Source organism: Liolophura sinensis, chromosome 11, assembly GCF_032854445.1.
Source record: "Liolophura sinensis isolate JHLJ2023 chromosome 11, CUHK_Ljap_v2, whole genome shotgun sequence".
Classification (NCBI taxonomy): Eukaryota; Metazoa; Mollusca; class Polyplacophora; order Chitonida; family Chitonidae; genus Liolophura; species Liolophura sinensis.
This window is the reverse complement of record NC_088305.1, coordinates 29,420,451-29,433,912: the sequence shown is the minus strand read 5'-3', so window position 1 is coordinate 29,433,912 and position 13,462 is coordinate 29,420,451. Positions and strand designations below refer to the sequence as shown.

The window sequence follows — 13,462 nt, the reverse complement described above, 5'->3', positions numbered from 1 at the left end:
ACTCTTCGGAACAACGCTAATCCACGCGCTGAAGAGAGCTCCAATGGCGAACTGGTAGTGTCAGAAAGTGGAACGTTTTTGCAAAAGGAGGGCACTATTTACGATATTACTGCTGATCAGACGTTGCCGTGATGGCATTTTTTCTCGAATCTGGTTTTCTGACGTAACTACGCGACTGTCAAACCTGTGAAGGTGTGCAAAGCGTTATGTAATTAGTCATTTCTAGTGGGGACCTTCGTACTGTATGATCCAGATTTATTATTGTAGCAGCACATCAGCATGAGTGTCATACCGAAGTGAACTCGATCTTTCATGTGGATAGTGTAGGTTGCAAATGAACCGGACAGGAGTAAAGAACACACTTGATCATTACTGACCTACATCAGCAAATGTGGAGGGGCAGTGATTGTCCAGGCGTGAGGGTCTCCTGATGTCAGATATCTCAGGGCAAACTTGTTCTTGACATTATTTTGGTTTAAACTCACCATAGCACAACAATAAAAGGCACAAAATAATTCTTATCAAACAGCTCCAACATACAGCTTATATAAAACCATGATCGTTAAGAGCAGTCTAACTGTGTTCAAAGACAATGACATTTACTAAAACCCTAATTTCTTCGACCTTTTGAACCAACAGTGTGATCAATTAATGTTTTGAAACATCCTGAGAGAACTGTGGGATGTAGAGAAATAGTTTGTGCTTACATTTTTAGCGACAAAGAAATCATTTTTGGCATTTTCATAATAATTGTATAAATAAATCTCTCGATCTGAAAGAAAGTTCTTTAGTGATTGAAAAGGATGAAGATTTTGCTATTTATATATACACATGTATAAAATCATGTAAAACAATCCCCATATATATGTGCATGTGTATGTAGGTCACTTTATCCACTTGTTTTATTTTTAAAATATCAACTTGTGCCAAGCTAAAGGACGTAAACCACATACATGACATGTAAACTGTAAACTTTGCATGATGAATTTGACACTGCTGTAGTCAGAAAAATTTTCCAGAATATGAGTAGGTGCCCTGGAGAGGCACAGAATGATTGTAGGCTAGCCCTGCAAAAAATGTTCTAAAGAATTTCTGTGGAAGTCTAAATACTTTCTTCTGTACAGTATGTTCTGTCTTTTCTAAATTCTGTAGGATTTCTATAGACTTTCTACAATGTAACAGAAATTCTTTAGAGCAGTTTGTTCTATAGAATACTTTTTTACAGAATGTGTATAGACATTCCATTACACAACATAAGTTCTTCAGAAATTCTACCGAACAGCTAGGTGCCATATCGTCTGGGTCATTGAGCTGAAAATATGAAACGTTCTACGTGTTCTAGTCATGTCAAGATTGTAGAAATACAGTCATAAGGTTATGGGTGGGGGATGCCCTGTGGACGAATGGTTAGTGTGTGACTGGAGAACTTCTCCCCAATATGGTTGCTGAGTTCAAGTCCAGCTTTCCGCTGGCTTCTTCTCTAGCCGTACATGGGATGGTCGTGCAGCAACCTACAGATGGTTGTGGGTTTACCCTGGACTCTCAGTGGTTTCCTCCAACTATAGTGCTGGCTGTCATCATCTAAGGGAAATATTTTTGAGTCTCCAGGTCTCCAGTGTTCAGTTCCATTTGCGGATGTAGATTTTCAAGATTTCATGCTTCCACACTTTGTCCTGGTTGCCTTGGTAGCAAGAAGGGGTAGATAAGGTTCTTTCATGTGGGCTTACATGAAGTTCATGGAAGAACACTTGTTTTCAACCAATAAGACATTTGTCAGTCTTTGGAAAGTTTGACAGTATTACTTGTCACGGGTCAATGGTTTAATTGCTTCAGGTGTTCTGCTTGGTTTCCTCAACCTATTGCTTCTTACAGCCATCGTAGAAATAAGTAAAATATTCAGGAGTCTGATAAACTCTGCCTGGTTTTCTCCCACCATGATGCTGTCCGCTGTTCATGGGAAAATTCTTGAGTGCGGTATGAAAACCCAATCAAATTAATTAACATAGCTCTAGTAATTAGCTCATACATTGTATGTGTCACAGTCAGTTTGTTAATAATTACATGTTTCGAATCCATGTCATCTGAGTTGTCAGATAACTTGTTAATTTATTATTAATTAAAGCAAGAAGTATATTATAGGAATTCCGTGATATACTGTAAAAAAAGGTGTAAATTAAGTTTACTTGTTTTTATTTTTGTCATATTTTCAGATAAGGTCGTCAGGTACATGTAACACAAGGATCATGTGGGTCAGATTTAGATGCAGCTTCCAGCGATTTGGTTGGTCAGTTCTGACCAATCAGAGATGTTTGTGTTCGTCAGGCAGTGAGATTCAAAGTCCTCTGAATTATGTTGATGGGGAGAGGATAAATCCCACCAATCGCAATGAGCCTGAGAGATTTGACCTTTTTGCCCCAGCAACAGGTGCCGTATGGTATTGTGCACTGAATGCAAGAAGTTGGTGTGATGAATGAAGTGGTTTTGTTGAATTCAGTTTCATTTAATTTTCTTCAATTTACATTTAGTCTCCCAGATTTTCTCACGCCTATAATGGGACGCTGAGTAAGCAAGGGAAATACAAGAGTACTGTGTCAACTTTAAATATATGGTGGTGCCTCCGTGGCTTAGTTGGTTAGCCTGCTAGTGTGGTGTAATGATGGTGTTTTGATACTTTCCCCACCTAAAGTGACCCCTTGACTGCTGTTAGATGACCAGACAGTGTCATCATAATTGACCCACTTCAGCGTGCAGTTCACAGGACACATGATCTAACTTGGGCTCAGATATGCCTATATTGTTACACAGTGTCAAGGCAAGAATGCACAATCATTCTCCTTGAAGTAACAACACATGATCTAACTTGGGCTCAGATATGCCTATATTGTTACACAGTGTCAAGGCAAGAATGCACAATCATTCTCCTTGAAGTAACAACACATGATCTAACTTGGGCTCAGATATGCCTATATTGTTACACAGTGTCAAGGCAAGAATGCAAAATCATTCTCCTTGAAGTAACAACGTATTGTGCCAGGTGTGATATAAAATTAATAATTTGGGTGGACAGTGTGGGGCAGAATGCATGTAATTAATAAGTAGACCTACCTGTTTGTCAAGCAGAAACTGTGTGAAAATTCTAGCTCTGTCTCCTGTATTTCCTACTTTTTCATTTTAAAAATTACTATAAAACTCCTATAATTTATGAAAAAAATTCCTATTTTACCTATATTTTTTTCGTTCAATCTTGGCTGGGACCCCTGAAGACCTTAAAAGAGGAAGTTGCATCTTCCTTGCTATGCGTTCAGCATGAAGGGGACAGTGCAACGACTGGTTGGCCCGTATCAGTATAATGGCTCTGGCCCTGCGGCTAGCTTGCCTTTGGTAAGGCATCTCGGTGAAGCAGCACTAGAAATCCATCGTGCAACAAGGAGGCACATCACATGCACTCTAAGGATTCCTTCATCGTCATATGACTGAAAAATTGTTAAGTACGACGTTAAACCCCAAGCTCTCACTCACTCACTGTAAATTTGTTAGAATTGAAGAATTTAAATTTTGATCCTTTGTCTTTCTTGCATACAAGGGATGATGTTTTTTTTCCTGCTTTCTTTTATAAAATACAGTAAAATTATTGAAGTGCCATGTTGAAGCCGAGGTGCTTTCTCTGACATTTGTGATAATGAGATCAGCACTGCTCTCATCTTAGAAGCCACCGCTACAAAACTGAAGCATAAAATCCAACAACATTCAAATGCCTAAATCAGCCTCAGTGGTGCTTAGATTTATTTCCATTTGTTCCAGAATTGAGCATGAATCTAGTTGTCCAACAATCCTATTGTAATTTTGTAAATAGTTAACAGGTGTCAAAATCACCTGCACAACTGCGCCAGAGGGTATGACCTGAACCAGGAATACCCCGGCCATGCATCTGCAGGCTACTTAAACTATAAATGATATAGCAGGCTTACTGTGTCAACAGTTCAAGAAGTTGAAGAAATATCTTCCCAGTATGTCCAATTTCCAAGAAAGCTATTTATCACTTGAACCTTCTTCGCCGAAGTCTACAACTTTTATCTGCACTCTTCTGGTGGTTAGACTATTAGACGGAAAATACCTTTGACGTTAGAGAGCTAGAGTAAACGTGACGTCACCGTGCTGTTGATAAAGGAGATGTGCTGAAGCTGTGATAAGACGAAGTTTCACTAAACTTTTACTGAGCTGAAAAAAAATCTAATATATTTTAGGGGCTATTTAAGATACTTTGAATGGTAGTCTTTCAGTGGACATAAACATTACTCAGGTGCTGTCTAAGGGCATTACGTCTGTGCTCTATGATCTGAAGATTGACTGTTCAGAATCTTTGGCCACATAGACCCCTTGAGCAACTCCTGTTTTATTTTATGTTTTATGGGCAAGACGACACTGACATGTAAAAAAAGTAAAAGAAATTAAAAAAAAACCCTGAAAATCTACCATTTTGTTTTGTCTGATTCTGATGTTTTATGAGTTATATGTTTTTCAAGGTTTTCCGATCATGTAAACATGTCAACTGGAAAAATTCCCAAGTATAATCCATATTTCCCCACAAATGAGATGATTTTAAAGTTTTGTTTTATATATTCTTCTCTGATGTTGATTATGGATTTATTCTGTTCGTCAAACAACAATTAAACCTGGTGTGGCCTAAGTAAGATTAAACCGAGATCTGAGGCAAATTGTTCATTTATTGCTGCCTGGTTGTAAATGTACATTTTCCACTTGTTGTAATGGGAAACATGAGGGCTACATTCCCAAAGGTTGTTGATTTTAAACTGAACTGTTTCATCACTCCACTTCTAGCAATTTATCACCATGGTGATTCTTGAAAAATATATGTATGTAGTTTTGAATATTCATAAATTCCTCAATGTATTCACATATGAAAGGGCGACTTTATGTGCAATTTAAACATGTTTTTAATTTGATTTTGGAGACAGGACTGCATTGGTTGCTTTGGCCAATTTTGGGGCATCATGTAAAGTATAATTTTTTCAGCCTACACAGAATAATGCCCTCAGAATTTGCTTGAATGAACATCTTGCAAACATGCGAAAAGGTTGATGAATTACAGTAGTTTTTAAACATTTAATGTTCAGTATCAAGTTTATGTGTAATGTCAAACCATTTTGTCTGATACAGGTGAATTGTTGGGACACATAGTGAGTTCAAGCCCAGAAGATGTTGATACTGCCGTGAAAAACTCTGAAAATGCTTTTAAGAAGTGGTCATCACTATCAGGTTCTGAGAGGGGCAAAGTTTTACTTCAAACGGCGCATATTATTCGGGTGAGCTGTTTCTGAGTGTCTGAGTTGTCTCCCTTTGTGAAATTCAAATCTGATGCTCATGACATTTTACATGAAGTTTCAGAAAAACATGCATACAAACAATCTCCATCAAAAGCATATCCTGCTTAAGCAAAGATAACATGTATGTTGTGTTCACCTTGGTTATTGGGAACAGGATCAAGCGGAAGAGCTGTCTCATGTAGAGGTTTTAAACACCGGGAAGCCGATATGGGAGGCGCGAGTGGACATCCTAGGGTGCGCAGATGCCGTGGAGTATTACGGAGGAATTGCAGCCACAATAGCCGGTGTGTTTTCCTAGTCTTTTGGAATTACCATTATGTAGCAATATGTTAAGGGACTCTTAAATAAATTAAAGTTTTGAACATGCTTTATTACTTTAAAACTTTGCTGCTTGACCATTCAACTTCATACAGTTTTTTTTGGAAAACAGGAAAAACACCTTGTTGCTGGTCGATTTGCATGGACTCACCGTGAAACTAAGTACATGTGCAGCTTTTGAATACATTTCAAAGCATTGACCTCAGTGTTAATGTCATGCAACTCTGTATGGTTTGTGAAGTATTGCGAACTATTTTTATATGTAGGTTGCGAGGGTAACTGTTCTTGTATAACATCAGAGTACGATGTCAGCAGTTTCAGAGCTACACGTACCATTTATTTGGTAAGGCCACATATCCATCAGGCTGTGTGTTGATGTCGGGAGTTGCTCGGTTTGGAAGTTGCCATGGCAAATTAGTTGCCCTAGCTTATCATTGACCTCTTGACTTGGCGTGGGTAGACATTCATGATTAGGTTACAACTTGTACACCTGTCAAATATTTCATGGATTTTGTGTCTAGTAATTAGCATTTTTTGATGTGATTGTTTGACAACTATCTGCATGGAGTCATACTGTATAAACTTCAGTCACTCAGTCACTCAATCTTCATGGAATCGCTTATCTCTTCAGGTCAGCATATTCAGTTGCCCAATGGAAGTTTTGCTTACACCCGGCGAGAGCCCTTGGGTGTGGTGGGAGCCATTGGGGCGTGGAACTACCCATTCCAGATGGCTGCATGGAAGTCTGCCCCTGCCTTAGCCTGTGGGAATACCATGGTGTTTAAGCCTTCACCTCTCACCCCACTCACGGCCATTATGCTGGGGGAGATCTACACACAGGCGGGACTCCCCGATGGGTGTTTTAACGTCATACAGGTACGCTTAGTCAGTCATCAACATAACTCAAAGATATTGTAAATCCTATTAAAGCACCTTTTATCAGATATTTATGCACACAATTATTATGAAAATGATGCTAGAAATGATTTGTTTGTGTCATTTAAGATGCAAGCTTCATTTGCAAGCTGTGCAGATTAGTTCTCTACACCCCATAGTTCTCTCGGAAAGTTACAAAATATTGGTCACTGTGGTGTTTGAAAAGGTTGATGTGTTAGAGTTAAATGAAATGTTTTTGTTTTTCTTACTTAACATTCAGTCTAGGATGTATCTTAACATATAAAAATGCCAAAAAAAGTTTCTCAGCTCTCTTCATGGTGTGTAAAAATGGTTAGCTGGTCCCATATTACAAATAAGTTCATCAGTGACATAATTTCCAATCATTGTTATAAAATATCCATAAAATGGATAATTTATAAACAGATGAAAAAATTTGCCACAAAAATGGAAATTTTTTTCTCCTTTTTGGGGCATAACTTTCTTTATATCTCATAAAACCATAAACCTGGCATTGGTAATTCACATGGTAATGGTTTTGGATGTGCCCCCTCAGGGTCAAGCCAATACGGGAACATGCCTCAGTCAGTACCCAGGGATCAACAAGATGACCTTCACAGGAAGTGTACCCACAGGGTCAAAGGTCATGGAAGCTTGTGCCCAGGTGAGAAACATTTCACTCCACAAAATTGTTGCCTCAGATGAGGCCAACATGTGGTCAACATGTGGTTAATCCTGGTATTGTGTCTGGTACAAAAGAGAAATAGCCAGAGTTAAGATTAACCTTCACTGACAGGGATTTTCTTGTAATTTTTCTCACTGAATGAGTGAACAGTTTTAATCTTGGTATTAAATAGCATAAAAAATTATGAGGAACATGGTTCAAATATTGTATATCATCGTCTTGTTTAGCAACATAAATTATGTAAAGTTGTTCTCTGCTTTCTCAAGGGTATAAAGCCGGTGACCCTGGAGCTGGGGGGAAAGTCGCCCCTGATCGTGTTTGCCGACTGTGACGTGGAGAACGCTGTTAACGGGGCCATGTTAGCCAACTTCCTTACACAGGGGCAGGTAATTATAGGAACTGGAGACCGGGCATAGTTTCACAAACCGGGCACAGTTCTGTAAGCTGGGCACAGTTCTACAAACAGGGCTCATTTCTACAAACCAGGCACAAATATACAAACTGAGCACCATTTTGTTTCTTTTGACAGTAAGATTTAAAAGCATGTTTTAGTTTTCATGAGTTAATTTTGTGAACACCTTCATTTTTATGAGTGAAATATTCAGACAAATTTGTCAGAATTTTTAACCCCAGGGAACTTTAAAAAAATGATGTTTGGGGAATGGACTGAGGACAAGTGTCTTTCAGATGCTAGGACAAATGATGTGTGGGTTCTATTCTGGTCTGGGACACGGAATTTGTCAAACAGATGTTGGTGGCTTATCCAGGCTTCCTCTTCTGGCAGTCAGTCATTATTTAACAACAATTAAATAAATAAATAAATCACATGATTCACTTTTATGACAGGTATGCTCTAACGGGACACGAGTATTTGTCGAGGAGCCCATCTTGGATCAGTTTCTGACGTTACTAGTGGAGAAGACGAAGAAGCTGAAGATCGGAGACCCATGGTCAGATGACACAGCTGTTGGTGCGATGATCAGCCGTGAGCACGCGGAGAAGGTTCTGGGATATGTACAGCTGGCTAAGTCAGAGGTCAGTCATACGGCATGAACTAGATTCTGTTGAATAATCTAATAACATTGACTTTCAATTAAATAAAAGAGATAACAATTCATATGCCTTAACATTATTTTATTCAACAGCACCCAAACTCATATCATTTAGAATCTGCATTTCTCCTGAAGTTTCGGATTTAAAGGTGCATATTAAGGCCTGAAAATGGTACTTTTCATGAAAAAGTCGTAAACGGCACTATAATTTGGATGCATCATTGAGAATCAGGCAAAATGAGTCACTTGAAAAATGCTAAACTGCTAGGATTTAAAATAAATTACTTATTGTGTGTCCACAGAAAAGGATTCTTGCCAGTGCAAAATCAGGAAATACAACATTAGTCAGAGTTTGGATCAGCTGCTTGCAGTGCGACCAAACTCAAACCAGTGGGGATGCAGATATCCTGCTGATAAACCCGTGCCGTGAGCACAGGGACAAAAGCATAATGACAAGTTAAACAATCATATATCCGGCTTGTAAACTCGTGCTGTGATCACAGGGACCAAAGCATAGTGACAAGTTAAATGATTATATATCCAGCTTGTAAACCTTTGCCATGAGCACTGAGACAAAAGGATAGTGACAAGTTAAACGATCATATATCCGACTTGTAAACCGACTCCGTTGGCACAGGGACAAAAGCATAGTGACAAGTTAAATGATTATATATCCGGCTGGTAAACCCGTGCTGCGAGCACAGGGACAAAAGCATAGTGACAAGTTAAGTGATCATATATCTGGCTTGTAAACCCGTGCTGTGAGCACAGGGACAAAAGCATAGTGACAAGTTAAACAATCATATATCCGCCTTGTAAACCCGTGCTGCGAGCACAAGGAGAAAGCATAGTGACAAGTTAAGCGATTATATATCCGGCTTGTAAACCCCTGCCGAGAGCACAGGGACAAAAGCATAGTGACAAGTTAAACGATTATATATCCAGCTTGTAAACTTGTGCGGCGAACACAGGGACAAAAGCTTAGTGACAAGTTAAAGGATTATATATCTGGCTTGTAAATCTGTGCTGTGAGCACAGGGACAAAAGCATAGTGACAATTTAAATGATTATATATCTGGCTTGTAAACCCGTGCTGTGAGAACAGGGACAAGAGCATAGTGACAAGTTAAGCGATTATATACCCAGCTTGTAAAGCTTTGCCATGAGCACAGAAACAAAAGCATAGTGACAAGTGAAACGATCATATATCTGGCTTGTAAACCCGTGCTGTGAGCACAGGGACAAAAGCATAGTGACAAGTTTAACGATTATATATCTGGCTTGTAAACCTTTGCCATGAGCACAGAGACAAAAGCATAGTGACAAGTTAAACAATTATATATCCGGCTTGTAAACCCGTGCCGTGAGCACAGGGACAAAAGCATAGTGACAAGTTAAACGACTATATATCCAGCCTGTACACCTTTACTCTGAGCACAGAGACAAAAGGATAGTGACAAGTTAAACGATTATTAATTTGTAAGTCTGGAGTAAATTGTTTATCTGCCATCCTGAGCCTGTGTTTTTTGGTCTTACCATACTGTCATATTTGAAGTACACCGTAGGTTAGATTTTTAGGCGGAATATATTTTGTTATAGCGATTTTGTCCATCTCTCCGCCAGTTCTTATTCGTGTACGGGCTATATCTCCAATTGTTTTCTGCATGGAGTTTTAATTTTTGGTGGCTACATACATACACAGATGATGATGTGTAGCGACTCACATTTGCTCATTTCCGCAGTTGTCATGGTAACCAGATAGTTATTTTCCTTATATATACTCTCTAAATAGATATGTGTTTGTGTCTGGGCTATAACTGCAACCGTTTTCTTCGCAGAGTTTTAATTTTTGGTTGATACATACAAACACACATGACGATGTGTCGCAACTCACATTTGTTCATTACCGTGGTTGTCATGGTTATCAGATTGCCAGTTTCCCTATTACTATATAGGTAAATATGATTTTGTATCTAGGCTACAAATCCAACTGTTTTCTGCATAAAGTTTTCATTTTTGGTAGACACTTTTGTCCTCTTGCACGATTGTCATGGTAACCACATACCTGTCAACACCTCAGGGTTTATACTCACCACAATGCTGCTGGTATTCTTTTATACATTTCAAACAAATGCATTTGTTGGGGCGTATGTTGTATTCTACCTGGTGTGAAATCAAGCAGGCCTGTAGCCGTTGATGTGTTTTCATTAACATTTTAAGATCTGTATGCTCCACAAACAACTTCAGAGGCCAATTGTTGTCAAAGTGTTAGCAACCTGTGGCCAAGATGTACTCAGTATTTTGGCACAAAAATATATGCAAACTGATGTTACCAAAATGTGACTAAAATGATACCAAAATGCTCATTATTTCTGTACAAAATTGTCTGGATGTTATGCGTTGACACTGGGTTTTTTTTTTTTTTTCAGGGTGCCACAGTTCTTTATGGCGGGGATCGCGTGACATTAAAAGATCCAAAATTTTCCGAGGGTTATTTCCTGCGTCCCTGCATCCTGTCTGGTTGCCATGACAACATGAGAGTGGTCCAGGAGGAGATATTTGGTAGTGTTGTCTCTGTGTTGAGTTTTGATTGCGAAGATGAGGTGGTCAAGCGGGCGAATGATACAGAGTTTGGATTAGCAGGTGGTGTTTTTACAAGGTAAGGCGAAATAACCACTGACTCTTTGCATAAACATGTATGTTCATCTAACGTGTGAAGATACATGTGCCCCCTTCTCCTGGTCACATATAACATGATCTTACAAGAGTGATTTAAGCAAAGACCGCATTCCTAAATGTGCTATGAGATCATTATTTATAGCATTATTTAAATTCAGTTTTATTGATTAATTTTATAAATTAAATTTTTGTCAGCGTATGAAGTGGAGAAGTTTTCAAAGAAAAAAAAACAGTCAGTTTTTCTTGATTCAGTTTTAGAAAGCAAGTACTAGCTTTTTTTTTGCTGCTCACGTGTTCATCTGTTTTGTATGTTACATGGTTATAGGGATATTCAGCGAGCTCACAGAGTTGCGGCCCAGTTACAGGCCGGTACCATCTACATTAACAACTATAATGTGTTCCCAGTAGAAGTGCCATTTGGAGGTTACAAAAAGTCCGGGCTGGGACGAGAAAATGGGACAGTAACACTGGACTACTACACACAGGTCAAGAGCGTTTATGTGGAAATGAATAAGGTTGTGTCGCCATGGTAATGAGATGTTGGCAGGAAATGGGGAACGAAAATTAAGTCTGTGCTATGTGAAAATGAGTGAGGTTGTGTCGCCATGGTAATGACCTGTTGGCAGTAAATAGGGAACAAAAATTAAGTCTGTGCTATGTGAAAATGAATAAGGTTATGTTGCCATGGTAACGAGATGTTGCCAGTAAAGAGGGAACCAAAAAAGTCTGTGCTACAGAATTAGTAATAATCAGATCATCCCAAGTTTGGCTTAGTATTCGGAAGCTGAATGTGTGTTTTGGAAGTTATGGTTGCCGTGGGCCAGATGACACATTCTTATTTCTCCAAATAATTGCTGAGAATTCAAGATGGTGCTTTTGCTCAACTTGTTTTATGAAGGGCTGGTATGAGGTGTGAATGAGCGTGTTACATGTGAATGGAAATGAAGTGAGAAAAACGTCAGCAACAATGAGGGCTAAAATTTAATGTGAAATATTTACTTTTTGTGAAGTATTGAACCAAAAGAACCTACAGTGAGGTAAAAGTTAATGAAAAAAGGCCTGTCTTTGATATGATAACACGTAACAAAAACTTGGACAACTGATTCAGCATATGTCTTTCATTACTGAAATAGGATTCATTGCAGTTAGTTACATGTAAGTGTAAACTGTTGCTATGCAAAGTATTTAGAGAGTATTTCTGGATTATTGTTTCGTTGTTCAGTTGGCTAACACGGAATACGTCACTTTTCAGTCATATCAGAAAACCAGGTGTCTTTCAGCAGAACATAGAATGAATAGATTTGAATGATTTGTAATGGAGAGAGCATAAAAGAAATGATATTTGTTTTGTTACTGTAAAATTTTCTGAATTATTTTCTTCTAATTTGTGACAAAATATGAAAATCTTGAAAGAAAACCTACTCGTACTGCTTTCACAATCATCTGAAATGGAAAAGTGGTTTTATGTATTTGAACATATACTTATGTTCCTTACAATCAAATCACCTCTTAAAATTATAAATATGTTCTTTAGAATGGGTGAAGATATGTGTGATATATTAAGGGAAAAAATACATGGATAAATGTAACAGGAGATTGTAAAAAGTTGTTTTTTTGAGTTTACGTGCATGTATAGGTAGGTGTAGCTGAGTTTTAGTCTTCAGCACGTGTTGCGTCTTCTGCGGCCGGGAGAGTATGTACATGCATATTTGAGCTGCAGATGTTATCCTGTGGCATGAAGTAAATGTACAATCTCGTATTTAATTGTCTTTTGTGATTTGTTTTGAATATGTTTTTGTACTACGATGTCTGTGACATATACTAGATGTAAAGTTTTATGAGAATAGTAAAATTACCACCTGTAATGGTGCATCTTTGCCAATCAGGATTGCTCTCGCTGTTTCTGATAGGTTTGTCACATACATGTACCCGCTGAAGGCCAATCATTTACTGCGTACACCCCGGCTTCTTAATCATTGACACACCTGTGTGATATTAAGACTTTAAAATCGAAGACAAAAATGAATATCAGCCTAAATATCAGTTGATAACTATCTTAATTTCCCAAACTTTTGGCATATATAAGAGCAACTTTCAGTGCAATTTTGTGCACGTTTTTAATTTGATTTTTCCAAACAAAACTACATTTGTTGGATTGTCCAGTTTCAGGGCTTCACGAAAGGCAAACTTTTATTGGTGAACTGAGAATAATGCCTTCAGAATATGCTTGAATTAAACAAGCGTACAAATGTGCGAAAATATTGAAGAATTTGAAACTGCCTTTCACATGTACTTGTTGAAAGCCCTCCTAAGAATTCAACTGTTCGACTTTATTTAACCACTCAATCTACATGTTTACTGACTTGTTGCTGGCGAGATCTAAAGAAATGTTTTCTCAGCTTGTGCAGCAACCAATGTCAGGTTGGATTTGGCCAAAACTGTAAATAGTTTTTAAACAGGGTTGTCACTTCAGTACACTAATGATTGAA

General features: G+C 38.3%; 1 protein-coding gene across 1 annotated transcript; it reads left to right on the top strand.

Moving 5' to 3' along the window:
* Positions 1-34: 34 nt before the first annotated feature.
* LOC135477483 (4-trimethylaminobutyraldehyde dehydrogenase-like) lies at positions 35-11,941 on the top strand. The gene is made up of 10 exons (XM_064757601.1): positions 35-192; positions 2,211-2,424; positions 5,179-5,324; positions 5,500-5,629; positions 6,295-6,539; positions 7,114-7,221; positions 7,509-7,628; positions 8,089-8,277; positions 10,724-10,953; positions 11,299-11,941. Exons 2-10 carry the CDS (start codon positions 2,244-2,246, stop codon positions 11,504-11,506), a joined length of 1,557 nt encoding a protein of 518 aa, XP_064613671.1. The 5' UTR covers positions 35-192; positions 2,211-2,243; the 3' UTR covers positions 11,507-11,941.
* The last annotated feature ends 1,521 nt before the right edge of the window (positions 11,942-13,462 follow it).

What these genes read in the sequence shown, in the direction of transcription:
- LOC135477483 (XM_064757601.1), top strand. Translation starts at nt 2,244, where the DNA reads ATGTGGGTCAGATTTAGATGCAGCTTCCAGCGATTTGGTTGGTCAGTT. An exon ending in CCTTTTTGCCCCAGCAACAG is followed by an intron (nt 2,425 to 5,178) that starts GTGCCGTATGGT and finishes TGTCTGATACAG; the next exon opens with GTGAATTGTTGGGACACATA. An exon ending in GGTGTTTTAACGTCATACAG is followed by an intron (nt 6,540 to 7,113) that starts GTACGCTTAGTC and finishes GTGCCCCCTCAG; the next exon opens with GGTCAAGCCAATACGGGAAC.